At 39.9% G+C, this 20,450-nt stretch overlaps 1 protein-coding gene across 1 annotated transcript in view; it reads right to left on the reverse strand.

Moving 5' to 3' along the window:
• The window catches only part of map2k5 (mitogen-activated protein kinase kinase 5), an 86,250-nt gene that overhangs the window by 11,461 nt on the left and 54,339 nt on the right, over positions 1-20,450 (reverse strand). The window contains exons 20-21 of the mRNA XM_050053267.1: positions 17,916-17,977; positions 16,764-16,809 (exon numbers count right to left, since the gene is read on the reverse strand). Coding sequence (XP_049909224.1) covers positions 16,764-16,809; positions 17,916-17,977 — 108 coding nt within the window. The remainder of the gene's footprint in view (positions 1-16,763; positions 16,810-17,915; positions 17,978-20,450) is intronic.

Consider the following 20,450-nt stretch of genomic DNA (forward strand, 5'->3'; position numbering starts at 1 on the left):
TTAATGTGAGATAATGTCACTATCACAAACTGTTCCACTGTAAAATGTCCCTTGTGTCTTGGTCTTATGTGTTTACCTATATAACTGAATATTGTCTGAAATATCATTATCAAATATTGGCTTTGGTATTGCTGTCAAAAATCCTGTACCAGTTGAGCTACGATCACAATATTATATTTAACAAAAAAAAAAAGCCTTACTGGGAAGTCTGAGTAACCAATGAACTCGTGGATAAGATGCAGAACACATTCTCACGAGACACTGAAATATTTTTCTGCCAGCTTAAACATTCACAGACTTCTTTTACAAGTATTTACAGGGCTGTCAGTCATGAGTAAAAAAATCTTGTCTATGAAACCCATATCTCACTTCAACAGTGACATAGTTTGCCTCAGATTTGACGCAGAAAGTGATTTCAAAGTGAGCAGTGTTGTTGTCGGCTGTTTCTTCAACGTTAAAATACCCCCCAGCAACAACCAAACTGGTGCAGACAATGTAAGATTAGCAACAAAGTAGGACAGACTGGTAGTGACGGTCCACTTCTTCCTCCTGGGATCCTTCTTGTCTATTTGCGGTTACACTGGAAAATATGTTAAACTGAAGAATATGCACAGTACATAAATATAAAGTCACATAAAGGGTGAATATATTTGTACGTTGTAGTATCAAGATTTCTTTACAACATCTACTGAAATCTATTTGGTAGACTGCTATTCTTTCTTTATTCTGCTGTAACATGTAGAATTGGTCATTGTAAACTGGGGGGAGAACTGTTACTGTTACTTTCTACTGTGATCATTCAGTCACCACATGTTTAGTGTGCTGTAGTTTCATATTTTAAAGGAACATGTTAAGACATTCCAGTGCGCTCTAATCCTGCACAAACTGTAGAGATTGTGAAGGACTGGGGGGAGCCCCATCAATCCTGTTGTCCTTCTAATGGGCAGCTGGGGTTAACACAGTCTGAGGTTAATTACTCTCATATCAGTGTGAGCGTGTGTGTGTGTGTGTCAGTATGAGACGGGTGGAGTGGACGCTCCTGGGTGCCCCTATGTGCTGAATACCCATCTCATCAATCATTCCTCTGTGCCTCGGTAGAGAGGGAGCGATACAGAAATAAAGAAGGAAGTCCAGAGTAATGTTTTTTAAAATCCAGCTCTCCACCTCTGCTCCGCAAATTAACCCTGACAGGCCGGAGACATCTGCTAGAATCTGACCTGGATGAAGGAGCATGGCTCGTCATACCACGATAAGACACACACCATACATGCACACATGCAAAGACACTGTAGAAACACAACATTAACTCAGGCCAGACTATGGGCACACTATGCTCCTGCTTCCCGATATTCATCTTTCTAAATGAATCTTCCAACCAGCACACAAATGAGCACCACTACCTGACTTAAGGTAAGTATGTAAATTTGTTTTCAAAATGAAGAAATAAAGACATTAAGAGGAAGTAAGGACTTGAGTCAAAGTTCTAGTAAACACATTAGACGATGTAAATTGATGGAAAGCCACTAAATGGACCCTGTGTGGTTCGTTAACTACTGTTTCCAAGGTCAAGAATCAATCTGACCTTTTAAGCCAACATGCACGAAACATTTAAAAAGGTCCTTAAAGGGGAACACCACGTAAATTAAGAATTCCAATATGTTATTTCCATGGCCGAGGAAAGTTCAATCAATGTCTGTAAAAAGGAGCTACTCGTTTTCAAAGCCAGAAACAAGGGAAGCAAGTCTCAAACTTGTGAAGTCATGATGAATGGAGGACTCACAGAATATTTTCTTTTTAATACCCAAATGAGCTTTATTCTATTGTATTGTACTCAGCTTTAATGTACCTACATACTCAGAACATTCCTCTGGGTGCTCTCACTCTCTATTACATGTTTAATCATTCACTGTCTATGAAGCAGCTCCACACTGTACACGCTATGACATCACAAATGTGAGTTTTAGCACTCTGTTTTGTGGATTTGAAAGAGAGTTGTTCATGTTCACTAATATTGAACTGTTCTAGACAACAGGAATAACAAGTATGAAAACGGGCAAATTTAAGGTCCTCAGAAATGTGGAAATCTAAGAATACGCAATTCAATCTGCTCTCAATCATGTGATACGATTAAGAGCTCCAGAACAGCCACTAAATAGCCACTAAATGGACTTTGACATTGTTTTGATCCCTCGCTGCACTCTTACAGTTAAAATGACAGTGAAGCTAACAAAAACAATTGACTTAGTCATTTCTAAACGTGACTAACTTTAGTGGACCATAAAATCTCAGGTATGGAGTTAATCTGCAAATCTGGTTCAGAATAAGACCAAACTTTTCTATGCATGCCAGTTTTGTAATCATAACAAAGGCCAGAATGTGGCCTGCAACAGACGGTAAGGCTTCTTGTTTGTAGCTGAACCGACTTCTGGAAAATTTAACGCCCCTACCGACAGGTTAAGAGGAGTGAAGAGTCAGTGACAGTATGAAACAGTCAATGAAACAGGTTTTCAGCATTATGAATCATAACAACCACGTGAGATTCTTGAGCATACTGTCATACATATGCACACAAAATATTAGGCTGATTGGTCCAGTAGTTTGCAAGATCAACCGTGGGCAGACAGATACACACATGTATCTACATATGTAGGTACATATGTAGATACACACATGTACCTACATATGACCAAATGCATGATCTCCTCCTGGCTTACGCCTGTTGGAGCAACAGATAAAACTCTAAGGGGAAACATCAGACTTTATGTACCATACACTGCTGTAATTGTCCAGAGTGGCAAAAGCTGCGACACGTCACAAATATCAAGCACGTTTGAAAGACTGGACTCACTGCAGATACTCTGGAACAGCAGAGCGCTGGTCTTTACAGGTGGCAACGAGAGCGCCCAACATGTCTGTTTTTGAGTATACATCTAAAATGGAATAGGAACCAGTCCCATCGTACCTTTGGCAAGTGGCCCTTGATAGTCAAGCATCTTGTACTAATCTTCTCGCGATCCCTCGGGTTTATCTTGTGACCCCGCCACCCAACATTTAAGACCCCCAGGTTGGGAATAATGCTCTAATAATGCCATAAGACTGTCATCTACAGACTCTTGTTTATATTAGACATAAGGTGCCTCAAGAGTCTTGCTTTGATGCAGACACAAACAGGTGCACACACACCAGGGTATTAACTATGCGAGAAATATATTCTCACATGCACACACACGCACAGAATACCCTAATAATTAAATCAGCTGCAACTTAAATAAGTATGAAACCTGTAAAGGGAGAGTTATAAATACAGAGTGAATAACTGCTCCTTAGTTAGGTCATTGAAGGTGTTTTGACTTTCTGCTGTAGCGGTGCTTGGACAGAGGTGAGATGGGGGACAGACTCATTTAAAAGTTACATTAATCACCGTCTGGCCACATCAGAATGGGATAATCACCTGCGACTGCTCTGCTCAAATAGAAATGGCCTAAACCCAGGGGAAATTCTACCTAACTCTTTAATTGTTTGAAGCCTTTGAAGGGTCTGTTTAATCTAAGATTAATTTATGCGATTTTAAATAACTCTATGTATGATTAATACGCTCAAAAGAAATTAAAAGGAGTTTGAGGCAATTATAACAAGAGACTGGTCATCACCTCATTAGAATAGTGTTGGAAGAAACGCGGTGTGTTTGTCAGCGCGCGCGCGTGTGTGTGTGTGTGTGGGACAGAGAGAAGGGTGAAGAGGTAGATAGAATAACTAGGTCTTTACAGATTTGCATGCTAATCACAAGCTCCCTCTGGAAACTGGCTGGCATTGTGTGTGTGTGTGTGTGTGTGTGTGTGTGTGTGTGTGTGTGTGTGTGTGTGTGTGTGTGTGTGTGTGCATGCATGCACTTTGGTCAATCTTTGTGCACAGGAAATGTAGGGAAACTTCTCTTAGGAGAGTTACAATGCTCTAAACTTAATGATCCAAGCATCTAATGCTACTTTGAAATCTATCTGCTGCTTTCAAAACTGTTTGCATAGTGAGGCAGCGCTTTTTCCAGACAGCCACCTACCAATGAGCCACAACACTAACTGTTAGCCACTGAAATGGAAAAAAAAGTAGGAAAAAGAAAAAGACAATAAAATGAGAACCAAGGAGAGGAAGAGCACCATCGTTCTCATGCCTTAGTTTAGTCCCCAACCAATTGTACAAAAGAGAAAAACTGCAACAGCAGCCAGGATTCATACTGACGCTTATTGCTGGACTAAGACATCCTACTGGGTGGGCATAAAGCCAGGCAGGATTGTGGGCAGAATAGGGTGAAGATGCGTCGATGCACATGTGCAAATACTATGTGTATTTTAGATGAGAGATGTAGCAAGGTGGACCAACAGACGTAGTTGGCAGTAGGGTTAGGTACCGTTCACATATGAACAGATACCGATACGGGTTCCGGTATCTGGAATTTTGCACGGGTACCAATCGATACCTTTAGGCCCTGATCACACAGAAAGCGTTTAAGCAGCTGGAGGCGGCTTTTTGTAATTGTTTTAATGAGAATGAAGGTTTTTGCTCGCATTTTTTGCGTTGGACCAGCTGGTGATACTCCCTGTGACCCACGCTCTTTTTTAGGGTCTCATGTACCCACACAGATCTCCATTTCTCGGCACCCAACGAACTATTTGCTGACAGCCTCTCACCCTCAACCAGAGCGACAGCAAGTACCCTCTGCCTGAACATTTTAGGAACTAGCTACTAATTACTGACACATATCTAAAATAAATAGATAAATGGTAGACACGCCTTGGGTTTTGCAACCTGCAAAACACTTTCTGTGTGATCTGGGCCTTATTCTGTACTTTATTTTCTCTGTAATAACAAAAATGCAATTTCTGAACAAGGTGCAAGCATGATGTAGTGGACTAAAACTCAATTCTGTTCCTCTGCTCTTTTCTAATCACACAAAGAGCTAATCTTCTGTGTCTGTTTATCTGTCTGCTTATGTGTGTGTATTTGCGAGCTAGTGTGCGACAGATTGGCACTGCAGTGGTAGTTTTGGCTCACTAGGAAGCCGACTTAGCGGCCGAAGGAGCTCTGTGGCTGGCTTCCTGGCTGCTGGCACTATCACCTCCTGTCTGAAGTTGAACCTGGCAGCTCTGCAGAGCTCTGTTGCTGGCTTCCGGGGTTTGGGGCGCTTTGCAGTACTTCCACTGCTTGTCTAAACCCAAATCCTCTCTTAGGTACCAAAATTTGGCACAGATGGATTTAATGTGAATCTGTGCTCAGTAGTTCCAATATAATTCAGTCAGTACCCTCAAAGGTAAAGAGTTTGGTGCCCAACCGAATAATGGCAGTGACCAGCACTGTAATCTATGTAGAATCTGTCATTGTAAACTGGGTGAAAAATGGAAGAAGTGGGAAAAGAGATGTGCAATTAAGAAAAAATCTAGGAGTAAAGCAACTTCATAAGAAACCAACCTATTCCTGTCTAATAATCTTTTCACCGACCTTTTAACTTTTCAAGACAATGAGACAAGGTTGTTTTAGCTACAGTTTTCACTACTGTTTAATTTATATTTTACACCTGAGTAAAAGGAAACCTTCTTTCGGTCAAATCAATAATGTTGGCCACAAAAAGACATTTCATGTAAGTGGCAAAATTGATTTTCATTTGTACAAGATCTAAACATAGATTAAAGTGTAACTTTGACTCCAGTTATCATTTAAAATGACGTGACCGAACAGTTGTGTAGCACTACCATGCTGCAGTATGTGTGAATGGGGTTCATGTCAGTGAAGACCCGAGGGTAAAATGTGAAAACATTTGGCAGCAAAGGTGCTGACAGAAAAGTTTAGGGAGGGGGAGACGTCAGTGATTTGACACAAGTTTGAAAAGGGACCAGAGGAACCCCAAAGAGGCAGAATGATACACAAGCACACATGTGAAAATCCTTTTTGCACATGCAGCGCTGTAAACATTAAGACACCTATTCCTCAGACAGTGAAGAACTGCTGCCAAAGTTTGACACACACAATAACTCATGCGAGACACTGACCAAATACAACAATGCTAGAACAAATATACATATTGATATTAGATGTGTAATATAGTCTGTATCTGTACGACACACAATACGATACCGGTTTCAGCTCAGATATTTTGTACTCAAATACCACAATATCTCCAGAAATGTTCACCTTTTCTTCACCAGAACCACATCATGTAAAGACATACAAACCAAGATAACAAGGCAAGCTTCATCACTGTTGAAGAGTTCAGTAAGCTAATAAACTAGAGAGAAGCTAAATGAGAGGCTCGATCCGCTATGTTTATGGCCGTGTACCCCACAGCGTTCAGGTGAGGTCAGGAGTTAAAAAAGGTAGTGATCAGGTGCCAGTCAGTAAGCAGCAGGCATCCAAGAGGCATGGTGCAGAAAAAAGCACATATAATAAGGCAAAACACCAAACGAGGGAGAATCTGTTTGTTTACAAACAGTAACAAACAATCCTTCATAGTATACCTTTAAAAAATGTATCAATTGTTTTATAATACAATACAATTATTCATTCATTTTCCATAACTGCCTATCCTGTTGGGAGTCTCAGGGGTCTGTAGCCTATCCTAGCTGACACTGGGCGAGAGACGGGGTACACCCTGGACAGGTCACCAGACTATCACAGAGCTGACACAGTAGCCCTTTTTAGATAAGAATTGTGCAAATTTGCAGGAAAGCCCAATCAGTCTTTTTTCAGCTTTTGCAATATAAAAACAAAATCGGGGAGGGTGGAAAATTGCCGCCTACCTACTTTTGCTTATACAGATTGCGCCTTTTTCGGGGCAATGGGGGGCGTGCGCAGGTAACAAAACGTGTAGCTCAGCATGTGACGTAAACAGTGACGTGGGAGGGAAGCCGCGGCACAGAAGGGCTCCTCCAACCCCGGTTACCAACCGCCAACCCTGGGTTTGAACTGGGAAGCCTCTTGCTATGAGCCGACAATGCTAACCAATGCACCACCGTGCTAATACAATTATATTAAAATAAATAAATAAAACATATTGGTACATAAGAACATGTGAAAAAGCTGAAATGCTAAATGAAGCTATGAGTTTGTCTTGCATTTAGATATTTGCGTGTTTGATTGCGTCCACTCCACCAAGTTTACTGGGACTGAGCGCTGCGAGTGCTGAGAAGGTGGACTTTAAGTTTGGTTATTAATAACTTACACAGATTCCTGCTTTGTGACTTTATGACTCATAACTACTCCCTAATAATAAGCTGACAGATGGATTTAGAATGTCTTATCAATGGTACCGTTGGGTAAAACACACATATTTGGGTTTGGTAAATCATTCCTAATAAAATAATTTCCATCTCAATTCCTTTGGGTTTGCCTTAATATATATATATATATATATATATATATGTGTGTGTGTGTGTGTGTAAAAAAAGCTAAATATCCTGCATAGAGCACATTTTTTTCCTCACATTTTCTGAAATGATTAATATTCTGCAGGCCAGATGGGAGGCTCTGGTGGACCGGACATGGCCCACAGGCTGCCAGTTGACGATCACTGCGTTACGTTCTTGATCCAATATGAATACTCTGAGAGTGTCGGCCATATTCTGTAACTGTCCAGTAAACACAAAGGCCTGTGTGTTGCCTTGTGGCCTCCAGTCCACTGCGTGCCTCATTTCATACATGTCTGCCCCAACATTGAGGTGTCATTAAGTCAGACAGTAGGATTTCTCTGCTTTATAAAACAACAATATAGTTTGTAAGAGACCATGTCATCCTCGTGGTAAGTTGACACGTCCATATTGTCTGACACGGTGAATGAATGAAGATGAATTATTAAATGAGGGAGCTGTTGACATGTTTGATGGACAGATAAAGATTAACATTAATGAGTCAGGGTTTGTTTGTTAGAAACATCCACACTTGAGTGGTGCTATAAGTGGTCAAAACTTGATGCTACTCGGCTCCTATCTGTGTGTGTGTTTGTGTTTGTATGAGCCGAAACTAGATTTAGGGACAGTCTGACACAGGAGGGGTTCCTTTGTGACAAACCGCGGGGCTCATCTGGTGTCTCCGGGGTTGAAAGGGGGCTACAAAATGTGTGCGTGTGTGTATGTGTGCCTATGAATAGAAAAGCAGAATAGGAGGGCTGCATTGACAAGGGTGCTAAAAGGCTGTGTGAAGGCTGCTGGCTGGGGAATGGGGGACGACGACGGAGAGGAGGGGGAGGGAGAAATGAAATGTCCATCAAATCACAATCACAGAATGTGAGGGTGTAGGATCATCACTTTTGTTTTCTTCTTCTCTCACAGAGACACGGAAAGACAAGAACACAGAACACCAAACTCTACATTTTCTGTCTGTCTTGCCGTAACGCGAAATAAATGAGTCAACAGTTGCTGCACACAGATCGGGCCTCGTGCTGGAGGAGACGGGGGAGGAGACAGACAGCGCCTTTAGAATCAAAAGCCAGAAACCTCAGACAGGATGGGTCATCACCAAATACCTGCAGCTAACGTCCTGGGTGCGGGCCAATGGAAAGTCTCCTCGACTGACCAACGTCATTAGCTTATGATGACAGGATAGAGTGTCCCAATAAAAGATGCATTAGTATGAGGGGAGAAAAACACACTCACTTTCCTGTCTGATGGCTCATCATGTGATTCTTTACAAATAAAGGGAAGAAATGAGAGAAAGAAAGATCTCTTGCTGATACAAGGCAGACAAACCTCAGTTACATATACTAACTGAGGTTTAAGTTGATTTTTAAATAAGACAGTAATGATTAAATATGCGCAAATCAATCAAAGTAATTTAACTGTGGGATATTTTAGGAGAATACCGTCAGTGTAGAAGACTGTGGTGAAAAGGACGAGAAGCAAAGACGGATTTTTGTTTGTGTCATGTTGTTTTGTTTCAGTTTAAAACTTAAAGTACCCTGTGAAGTCTCTGATCACTGCAGCAATACAGCAATGTTTATACAAGCGACAACCCGCGTGCATTCTGCTGTTTGACATGCAAAGAAACATAGTAATGTGCCAACAAAGGCAGTGAAGAAAAAGACGAACTCCTAAACAATGCTGTAAACAAAGCACAATTAAAAAAAAACAAAAACAAAACAAGCAAATGTTTTACAAGAAAGGAAATGCTTTCAATGCGTTTGTCAAGCCTCAAGGACATACAACAATGTGTTTACAGCTTTTGTGTGTTTACAAGACCAAGACACCTTTATTATACGGTTATACTTAAAACTACACCTGTGTCTGAAACTGGTTTGACTTTGGGTATGTCAGAGGACCAACATGGTTGTTTTTGTGGTGTTTCAGAGCGACAATCAAAAGTACTTAACTGATTTTGGATTTTATTAATAAGCATGAAGTATCAAGTGTTTTATTGAGCACCTCAAAAGGTTTCTATTGTTAACCCCTGCCTCATAAAACATGTTCAGACCATCCTACTGCCACCCCCCAGACATGTAGCTGAGTCCAAAAGTTTGGACTTGCCCACCACAAAAGCTTGATTGGGTACAGTCAGATGTCTGAGAGAACGAGTCTATATTTTTGAGTGGTCTTTTATGCTTTTAGGTTGTAGAAAGGCGTCTTAACAAATAGTTGATATTTTGTATGAATGATGTTTTGTACATAGAGAACAAAAGCAGTTAAGTGGTAACTGAAAGTGCAGAGAGAGACAAAGATACCTCTGAGTGACATGTAAATAAGAATAGATATGAATAGATGCAGATTTAAACAGAAACATATTCCTGTCAAGAGCACAATAATGTCTATAAAAAGCTGGAATTAACAAGCTATGTGTTGCTTTGACAAAGCTATTCTTCCAACTTCACAACAGAAACGGAAAGTTAGTTAAGGGTTAGCACTGTTGGAGCTGGATCAGGGAATATAAGTGGAGCATATGGACTGATAAATCACAGTTAAAACCTCTTCAATCTATCGCACTGTTGTGTGGTTGATAACGATTGAGGGTCACTTAAGATTACCTAGACTTGAAAACAAATTCAAATTCAAAGGGATTTCAGGGGAAAGAATGATTGAAACAGTATTCTAACCTGTCATGCAACACTGTGGGGACGTTGACTAAATGTAAGTTTGAATCATTTAATACTTCTTGTTTGGGGGCCAAAGAAAATTTCAAACGTTAATATTACATTTGGTGTCTGAATTATACTGTTTTTGTCTCTGTTAAAAACATTATTAAAGGAAATTAAATCATCAATATAATTGATTCCAAGCTTTTGAACAGCTGTGTAGAAAATTATAGAATTTATGTCAGAGAAAACTGGGTCATTTTTAATGGTAGCAAAGTGCAAATGTATGTGATTTTGCATTACTGTTTTAAAACCTCCTGCTGTAGTGTGCCATATAGTCATTAGGGGTGTAAATCATACGTTTCATCATGATATTATATCGATTATTTGATAATCGATATTTGATAATCGATATGAGACGATATCAGTAAATGTACTCATTGTCTTTTCCTTGGCTGCCTGGTGCTAGGCCGCTAGCACTACTTGGATGTTCAGGAAGGAGATGAGCCTGGACCATGGATGTATAAAGAGAACTGAATACAGCATTTGAGGCAGGGCCTGGTTCATTCCTATGAAAGTTGACCAGAGGCACCTAAAACTCTCTGAATGATCAGCACTGCTTCTGCACTGTGTAGCCCATAGAGCAGGTGCAGATGAAGGTGAATGGGGATAAAATGATGCAACTGTGCACCTCTCCTAGACTTCTGAAATGTTATCCGACCAATTGGATCAAATTCTGATCGTGAAATGAGTCATTTTGCAGTGGCTGTGATGCTAAACAAATGTATCCATTGACTCACAGACACCTCTTTTGCCATTTAAGTCTATGGGGAAAACGTCTTCTTGGGCCACATAGTATCATGTGATGGATGTAATTACACTGTTCGGCTACTACAAAAATTGGTTTTAAAGCCCTCACACTTCCTGGTGGCCTGGCTTGGATGGAAATGGTGACACAGAGGTACCTTGGGAATTTCAACATAAAGGTGTATCTTTAAAACAATATGTATCGATGTTTTCACTCTGTCAATAATATCGGGTCGTTGATCACTGAATCTTTATATAAATCCAGATCAATGTATCTTTACACCCCTAACGGTCATTCTGTTGCCATGAACTTTGCTCGTCTGTTACCATTAACCTTTTTTTCTTTGTACTGTTGTACTGTTCTCTCTCTTATTCACGTCGGGAACACACTGTAGCATTAACCAATGAAAAAGGTTTTCTTTTCAGTCAGGTAAAGTTATAAAAAAGTTTAACTGAATAGGATGAAAATATTAATGGTATGAACAAAGCATCCAGCCAAAGTAGCTGTAGCATAGAGTGTAAAGCTTCAGGGACAGAACCCATCAACGGCAAGCACGCAATCTAACAGCAGCCCTTTAAAGAACATCTAATAGGATAAAATCCCAGTGAAAATAATGACGTCAATAAAAGCTATACCAGTGATTAGAGAAACCACATGCTGAAACCTGATGAGCAAGCTAGAGCTACTAGGTGAGTTCGTATGGTCATAAAACAACATTATTTGCTCAGTGTCTACACCACTGTGTGATTTCCCGCATTACCTTCCAGGAGAAATGAGTTGCAGAGATAAAAAACTGAGAGCAAATGGTGGCACGTTCTGTAAAGCAAAGGGAGAGAGGAGAGAAGGGGAGCTGTGGCGAGGTGCATTAACATACAGATAGAATAGGTAAAGAGTTTTAATGTACTCGGGAGGCCGGGGGAACGGGGAGGTAGAGTGAGAGGTGGGGAAAGAGGGAATCAGAAGGAGAGAGAAAGACAATCAGCGGGCTGGTGCCACAAAGGCAGGCATCCATGACCTTATATCTCACTTCATTGTGGGCAAAGGAAGAAATGGAAGGCCTACAGGAGGACAAAAATATAGGTAAAGGAAAGACGAGAGGGATGGAGAGAAAGTGGGAGCAGAAAACGCAGAGAGAGAGAGAGAGCTCTGAAAATTTGAAAGAGTGCACAGGGACTGAATGTGAAGGAAGTGGGGCAGAGGAGGAGGAGAGTGAGAAAAAGGAAACATTGACAGGAGCTGTGATGAAAATGCCACCACGTGAGCTACAATGACCCCAAAGCATTTAAAAACCAGAAAGAAGGAGAAGCAGTGTGTGGTTGATCTAGGGTCCTGGATCAATTACAGATACACTGCATATTAATCAGTGGAGGTCTAATAAATAGTGATATCTGATATTCATTGTGACACTCATTGTGTCCTTGCGTTACAGGGCTTGACGCTAACTTTTTTCCCAAGGAGCACATGTGCTCCTAAGTTGAAAAAGTAAGGAGCGCACAAAGAACTTTAGGGGCACAGTGTAAATTGATCAAATAATGTGTTTTCCGTAATAAACGTGATGCAAATAGACATTTACAAGCAAAATTATTTAATGAATTTGTACACAAAATGTACAGAAAGGTATAATCATCAAGTTTGAAAAAGTATTGCAATTTAATTTTGTCTTTAATGTTATTATCTTATATATATTATCTTTGTAATATGATTATCTTATATAATGTTATTACTATCCTAAAACATTCTCCAGGTCCTCTGAAACTCTGCAGGACTTATTTCCACCCTGCCCAGCAGCGGTACCGTGGCGAACGGTCCCTTACTGCGGGGAGAACGGAGCAGGCTTCCCCGGAGATCCGCCGCTTTTCCCGGTCCCTCTTCTCCGCCACACTTTGACTTATTCCCACCCAGCTGACAGCCTGGCCATGGAGAACGGTCCCTAACTGCGGGGAGAATGGAGCAGGCTTCCCCGGAGGTCCGCCGCTTAACCCGGTCCGTCTCCTCCACACTTTGACTTATTTCCACCCTGCAGACAGTGGGACTTATATTCATTGTGCCGACAGTGGCTTGGAAAACCGCCCATAACCGTGTCACACGGGGAAGAGGGAAGAGGGAAGAGGGAAGAGGTAAGGTGGCTGGAGTTCCTCCAACATTTGCGGTTAGATCATATTTTTTTATTGACAAAAATATAGGCTGCTTCAGCTGTTTTTTTTATGCACACATGTGCCCCTAAATATTTTTTACAGTTCGCACACACCTATTTTTAGTCGCAAATGCGAGTGAAACGCTCGCACTGTCGAGCCCTGCATTATTTTGTGTTGGAATGAAGCTTTGTTTGTGAAACTGTCTCATTAACAAAAACTACGATGAAATGTATGTTTTGTTTTTGTGTAGGACAAAGGACTCAAATCTAAGCGGTACTATCAGACAGAAATGAAAAGTGCATAACATTTTCTGCCAATTGTGTTTCCAAGCAACAGTGAAGTGCAGCCACTGCAATAATAAAAATTTTTGAGGCGTGTTTATGTGTTTCAGGTGGGAGAAATTAATTGTAGCACAGGTCAACACAGGATTCACAGGACTTTGTTTACTGATTGGCTGCAGGTATTCTCTGGCCTCAATTCGCCACTAAAAGTCAACTAAATTATGCTTAGCTTTTAGTTTTTTTCAGCAGCACTGTGTGCAGAGCGGCCACGGCTGCAGGTCGCACTTTGCTGGTGCTTGGTGTGTTTTCAGTTTAAGGATCAGTATCAGCTGAAATAATACAGATCAAAATCTGATCCTGTCATTTCTGTACTCTGCTGTGTTCTTTTTGTCCACCTCAGCCTAACTGGGGCTCTACACTCAGTGAGAATAAGCGTGTGGAAGTGAAATATAGTTGGGCACAACGTTGAGTAACTCTGTGTTGAGAAAATGAGGTTGGAAAGACACACAGATTAACTAATCTCCCAACACTAATAATTATTAGCAAAGCAGTGTAGGGAACATTCAGCAGTAGCTTCTTGTAGCCAGAGCTTAATGTCGCTTTCAGTGGTTAAAATGACAAACCACCAGTAGTACATCATATCAGCTGTCACTAACTACTGTTGATTCTGTCAGAAACTTGACAACAAGCTTAAGTTAAACTTGGCTGTTGTCGGTTTGCTCTCTGAACGCAGCTGCCAGAACCTCTCAAAGACAGTTAAAGAGTGAAGAACCTCCACTCTGTGACACCATTGTAACAACACGAATTAACTGAGAAATCAAGAGTGATTTGTATCGTGTCACTGTCAGGGATGCTATCTGCCAATGGAATATTGATATATGTTATCAACACAAGTAACAGCCTTAACAGAGTGAAATGCTGTTTGACGAAGTTCAACTCTTAATACAGCCTGTCACCTTGATTCAAGCATTAGCCTAATTATATGAGTCTAAGGAGGCAAAACATCCGATCAAAGGCCCTGACACACCAAGCTGTAGGTCAGCCGTAGTAGCAGTTCAGCTCAGTGCATGAGAAGAGAAACTAGAGTGAGGAAAGCAAACAAATGATTATAGTTTAGAGGGTGTGACATCAAAAGACATGTCTTATATTAGGTGACAATACTTTTTTGCCATTGAGTCCTTTATCAATAACACTTCATCAGTGTTTGTGTTATTGTTTGCTCACGCACTGTGAATATGATTTGTTCTTTCAACACTGGGTTGTGTTGTTAATGTGCTAACTGCGTCTTGAATCCATCTCGTCAGTCCTCTGGTTTCCATATTTTATTTAACCAATACAGATTACCACCACCTGCTGGCATGGAGAGTCTCCTCTCATCCACGTGCAGAATGTGCCTGCTAGTTGGCCATCGGCTGTGGTCTTTGCGGTGCGTTCAAGTACAACATTTTGGCTGAGACACAGGTGATGGTAGGTGACCCAAGAGTCAGCCATCATCGCCCCTAGCTCTTTGATTAATCTAAATAGTGGCCATAATCAGCACTGTGTGAACCAAGTCATGGGGGACACGAGAAACCACAAGAGGACACTGTGAAAGAGCTCATGAATTGGTCTCGTCAAGTGTTCTTCAACATTCTTCTTCACGGTGCGAATACAAATGCAGTCAAGAAGATGTGTTAAGTGGGCACTCATCTGCCAGAGCATAGAGAAAAGAGGATTGGATGTGATTTTTCCATCAAACGTTAACCACATCCTCACCACTAGAGACTTATACACACAGGTATTACTGACTAGAGTCAAAGGTGTCACTCAACGCAAACAATGGAAGTTATGTTCAAATAAAGGTGAACAAGTCACAAAAAACTGAGCAGCACGATACAAAGACAACAAGCTCAACTTCCTCAAGAGAAGTAGTGCATGGTCTCATTCTCAAGAGAACCACTTCTGTCTTGAGGCAAGAATTCCCAGTGAGTGTCTAGACAACATTCCCCTTTACTCCTCCTTTCTGGTGTGAGACTGAGAACATACAATCTGTTAGCAGCTCTGCATTTACACCCTCCAGCCCTCTATCCCCACAACACAACCCCCCCCCCCCCCCCCCCTCTGTGGACCTGTCGCTGTCCTTGGTCCTAACACAGAAACCAGAGCGTGTTGCAACTCTTAAAAGGCAGTTTGTGCAAACCGCTGTGGCCTTGTGCTAATGCAAGAACAGAGGAAGTCATCAAGTCCACGTTGGGAGGGAGGCATGTGATTTGACGTGTATACCATTTAGACACACTCGCAGAACGAGCTGGAACCTGAAGTCTTCTTCCTTATCTATAAAACTGACTGCTCCAGAGTGACAGTGCAAAGAAACAATGAACTATGGCTTTGGAATCTGAACAAACCACAGCTGCCTTAAACTCAGACTGGAAGTCTCAGTAAAAATCATCATTAAAGGAATATTTCTACCCCAAATGACCATCTGAATATCACTCACCTTGTGTTTCGTTAAATTTTTGAAGGTAAGTGTTTTTGAATCCGAACTAACCCTTTAAAACACCAAAGTCACATAAAACATAAACAAACTAACTGACTGAGGCAGCAGTAGACCAGCAGCTCCCATGTTCAGTGAGGTAAAATGTTCTTGCCGATGGAGTCTGGCTTTGAAGAGAGCATAAATAAGTTTCACTTTTAGTTCAGTTCCCTGTCGGAAAGGGTCGTCTGCTTGAGAAATACTGAGCATATGACTGGATAAATGAGACTTGGATTATACTGCATGAATAAATTAAATAGATGTTTTGTTACAGTTTTCCCATTGTTAAACACAGAACACCAAAAGGTAATGGTAATGTACAATAAATTAAAAAACTGACCTGGAGATTTACATTTATGATAGAAGAAAATAGCTCTGGTCTCTACATGTCTCTAATTTTTAAATGAGACAGGAGGTTATTCCGGTGACAGCAAACTTTTGGGTTTCGAGAATTAATTATATCTGTTAAAATGAAAGTGTTCATGGGCATGCGTTCTCATCGTTACATGTACAAAGAAAGGCAGACACACTTAAAAATAATTTCCTTTTTGTCCCTTGCTCAAATTTTCATTAGGGTATAACACTTAATTTTTGTAAACTAGAATTATTTGACTCTTGTACAACAGCTAGGCCTGATTCATTCAGGGTAGCTCCAACGCAGTGAATTGAACAAATTATCCCTGAAGTAGATCTCAATCCAACCTCAAGGTTTCTCGCTGACCTCTCTGACATCTTTCATTGGTAGCAAAAAGTTCATTACTGTTGTTTCCACACAGCAATCCCAACTTTCAGGGTCCTTGACCCACAAAACCTCAATCATTGCGAAAAATACAATTGTGTACTTAAAAAGCTACAGAGATAGCGAAATTCAGTTTAATTGAATTTTTATTGGAATGCATGAATATGATCACTGTCTGCAGTTATTCAAAACTTATACTTTGTGGTCCTTGGAACTGTTTAATGGAAGTCTTGTTTAACTTACCATGAGGTTATTAGGGGCAGGCCTCTCTTTGGGTTGCCGTCGCATACTGGGAAAAAAAAAAAAAAAGAGGGATACAAGCAGTCAATACTCAGCCACTATTCAAACTGTGTTTGTAAGTGTATGAGAGACATTTTTGTTCTAACTTTTATTTCAACGGCATAATTTTCTTTTAGAAATTAATATTCAAGAGGAGGCTCGAATCCTTTCATGCCTGAAAAAGAGGGCTTGATTGACAATAAACACGATAACCTAACAACACAGAACATTTATTTCAAATAGAATCATTTAATTACTATTTCCAATTTCAATTAATATTTCTTCAGAACACTAAAAATGAAGCAGTTACCACACTGGCAGTGGATTTATGTGTGTTTTTCTGAGTGTCCTCTGCAGTATGTATCTGTACACCTTCTGTAAAACGACCTATATCAGGGACTTTGAGGAATTAGTGCAGGAGCCTGTATGCAGTTCGTCATGCAACTGGTTTATGTATCACAATGAATGGGCCATGACCCTCTAAGAATAGCCTGGGAGAAGATAATGCCAGGGCAGGTACCTCAGTCTGTCCTGAGAGAGAGGTGCCCTGTTTGAGTAAATAAAGCAGGCATGGGGGATAAACAACAGATGGTACAAACACACACTCCCCCACACACACTGCTTGCATGTGGTTTAGGTGTGTATGTACATGTTTGTACAACTGTAAAGGTTACAAGAGGCTAATGAATCAGACGTAAACGCAGGGTAAACATTGTCTTTGTCCTATTTTATCGGATAAATCAATCATTCCTTTTTATTCAGCAGTGCTGAATATCATAGCTAAACCCATTACAACCACAACGCATTAACACACAAGCAAATGCACTTTAATTGTATACTATTATACCTTTGATTCGCCTACAATAATTTGGTTAATCTATGTTAAATGCAGCTTGTGGTCTTTGTAATTGTTCAGTCTGGCTCCGTGGGGCTCAGATGGCCGACTGTGCCACACATATTAAGCTATTGTGAACTAGAATCCCAAACAAATGCACGACGCAGTCAACAGCCATTGAAAACACACACAATTCCATTTAAAATCTGAAAGTGTTGAATACAATAATTTCGGTGTCTGTCCTTCTGGAAAGAAAGCGTGTTAAGCAATGACTGACTCACCACTGAGTTATGAAGTGGACAAACTTCTCACTGAACTGGCCGACTGGAAGAACTGGAGGATCCTGTGAACAATATAATTCAGACAGTAAGCAACATTTTAATCTTGGCCGATAACTCAATGCCATGACTGAAAGATGACTGAAAGATGATTTTGGGAAAATTCTATGAGAGAACTGTCCATTATTTTTAGTATTTCTCTAAACAAAAACCCATTAGCCCTTCTACTTAGGGAAATACTAGAAAAGATGAAAAAAATAAAGGCAGCAATAAATAAACAAATTACATGGAATTGATTAAAAGATGATAATTAATTCTAAAGAAAAGGATTTTGTTATGGCAGAGGTACGGAACATGCAATATTTCCAATGACTCGTCTGTCAAATGTGATAACTAAGATAATTTAATATGATATCAGGTGTAGTTTCTTTTTGTACATGGTATACTCAAAAATTTGTGTGTGAATATAGGTGTGTGCATGTGCATGAACACACACGTGTCTTGGTGTGTTTATGTGAGTATTTATGGCACCCAACATCATGTCCTATGTTGGTAAAATGTATCTTCTGACTTAAATTTGTAACTGTAAGTAAATTATATCCTATGGAATGATATCTATTTTACCAGTTAAATTATATCCTTTGTTTTTATTTTATCTGTGTCTTGAGGTCTTTTATTTTTATATTTCTTTATTTTTTTCTCTCTGTTTCTCTTTAATTTAATCAATTTATTTATTATTTTATTTGTACAGGAACAGTATACATTAAAAAGTGTTGCTGTATATATGCTAGTGTTAGCCAAAGATTAAGTTTCAAGTGTTTCCCCTTGGCCAGATGTTAAGATAGCCACTAAAACAGAAAGACATAAAAGCATGCAAACAATTAAAACCATGAATCAAAACATGATTATAAAATATGCCAAATGGTTGGCACGTGTTTTGCCTGTACATAAATTACTGTGTCATCTGCATACATTTGTACATTTGTCAGCCCCAACACATGCTGATAGCTTATCAATGATATACAGGCTGAAGAGGAGAGGTACAAGAATAGAGCCATGTGGCACACCAACATCATAATTAAGCATGGGTGACAATTCACGATTGACCTTTACACACTGGGTTCTCATTAGGTCCAATTTGAACCAGCATAAGGTGTCAGAAGAAAAATTTAATTTTGCCATTTTGCTGATTAGTATAGAACAATTTACAGTATCGAAATACAGTTCCAACAACTGCCCCCTTATCCTATTAGGCTTTGATATTTGGCTGTTGCAGTGGAATGATGGGCTCTGAAGCCAAACTGCATGGAGTTCAGTGTAAAGAAGCTGCTGTCGAGTTGAGCATTTAGTTTTTCTGCTGAGCATCTTTCAGTGACCTTGGACAAAATCAGGAGAATGCTTACTGGCCTGCAACTGCTGATGTTGGCAGTATCACCCACTTTAAAAATGGGTGTTATCATGGCCGAATTTCAGACCCCATAATATATCTTCTGATCAAAAGACATATTAATAATCTTGGTGATGGGATATGAAAGTGACTCTTTAAACTTCCTAAGGAACACAGAGTCCAAGCATGTCTGAAGCTTTTGAGTTTCGTAGGGGGTCTATCACCCTATGTACGACTGTTTGTGTGATGGGTGTTAAGTTAAAGACTGCTTGTGTCTCGTCCACAGACACAGAAGTAGTGGGCCTAGTGTTCAAACTCTGGGTAAAAGACTTCACTGGTTTACCAAAACAGGTATTAAAAGCGGTCATAATTTTCTTTGAGTCTTGTGTTAAGTTGCCATTCAAGTTAATTTGTATTTGGTGTTTTGCTTTGTCAGTGGTTTTCCCTGACAAAATTTTCAGATATTTTTCAAATTAATTTCAGTGTACCCTTTGCTTATCATATTAATGAAAAAGTTGGCTTTGGCCTTTCTAATTTCTTTGGGGACCTTTAATGATTTGTAACTCCAGTATTACTATGTCATATAATTTCATTAAATGCATAACAAATAAACAAATAATAAAATAAAACTAAGATTAAGAGTTTTTAATTAAATAGTAGATTAATAAATAAAATGCTGAATTTCTTGTGGAAAATAAATTAAAAAGTGATGTAATCTAAGGTTAATTGTTTTTTGTCCACTGGAGACAAAAAACATAGAAATAAATTTACAGATACACAGCCACTACCAAGTTATTGTGGCCACCAACTGCCATCCATGGAGCAACATTAGAACAGAATTTCAAAGGGCGAAAAGTTGCTGTTTCTACAAGCTTTAGTGCTTATTCAAAAAAGACAAGGTCCCAAAGGTGGACGAGTTAAATAAGATCAACACAACACTGTTTATGTCATTATATACAGTGGGGCAAAAAAGTATTTAGTCAGCCACTGATTTTGCAAGTTCTCCTACTTAGAAAGATGAGAGAGGTCTGTAATTTTCATCAGAGGTACACTTCAACTATGAGAGACAAAATGAAAAAAAAAATCCAGGAAATCACATTGTAGGATTTTTAAAGAATTTATTTGTAAATTATGGTGGAAAATAAGTATTT

This window comes from Epinephelus moara, chromosome 1 (genome assembly GCF_006386435.1).
Source record: "Epinephelus moara isolate mb chromosome 1, YSFRI_EMoa_1.0, whole genome shotgun sequence".
NCBI classification, from domain to species: Eukaryota; Metazoa; Chordata; class Actinopteri; order Perciformes; family Serranidae; genus Epinephelus; species Epinephelus moara.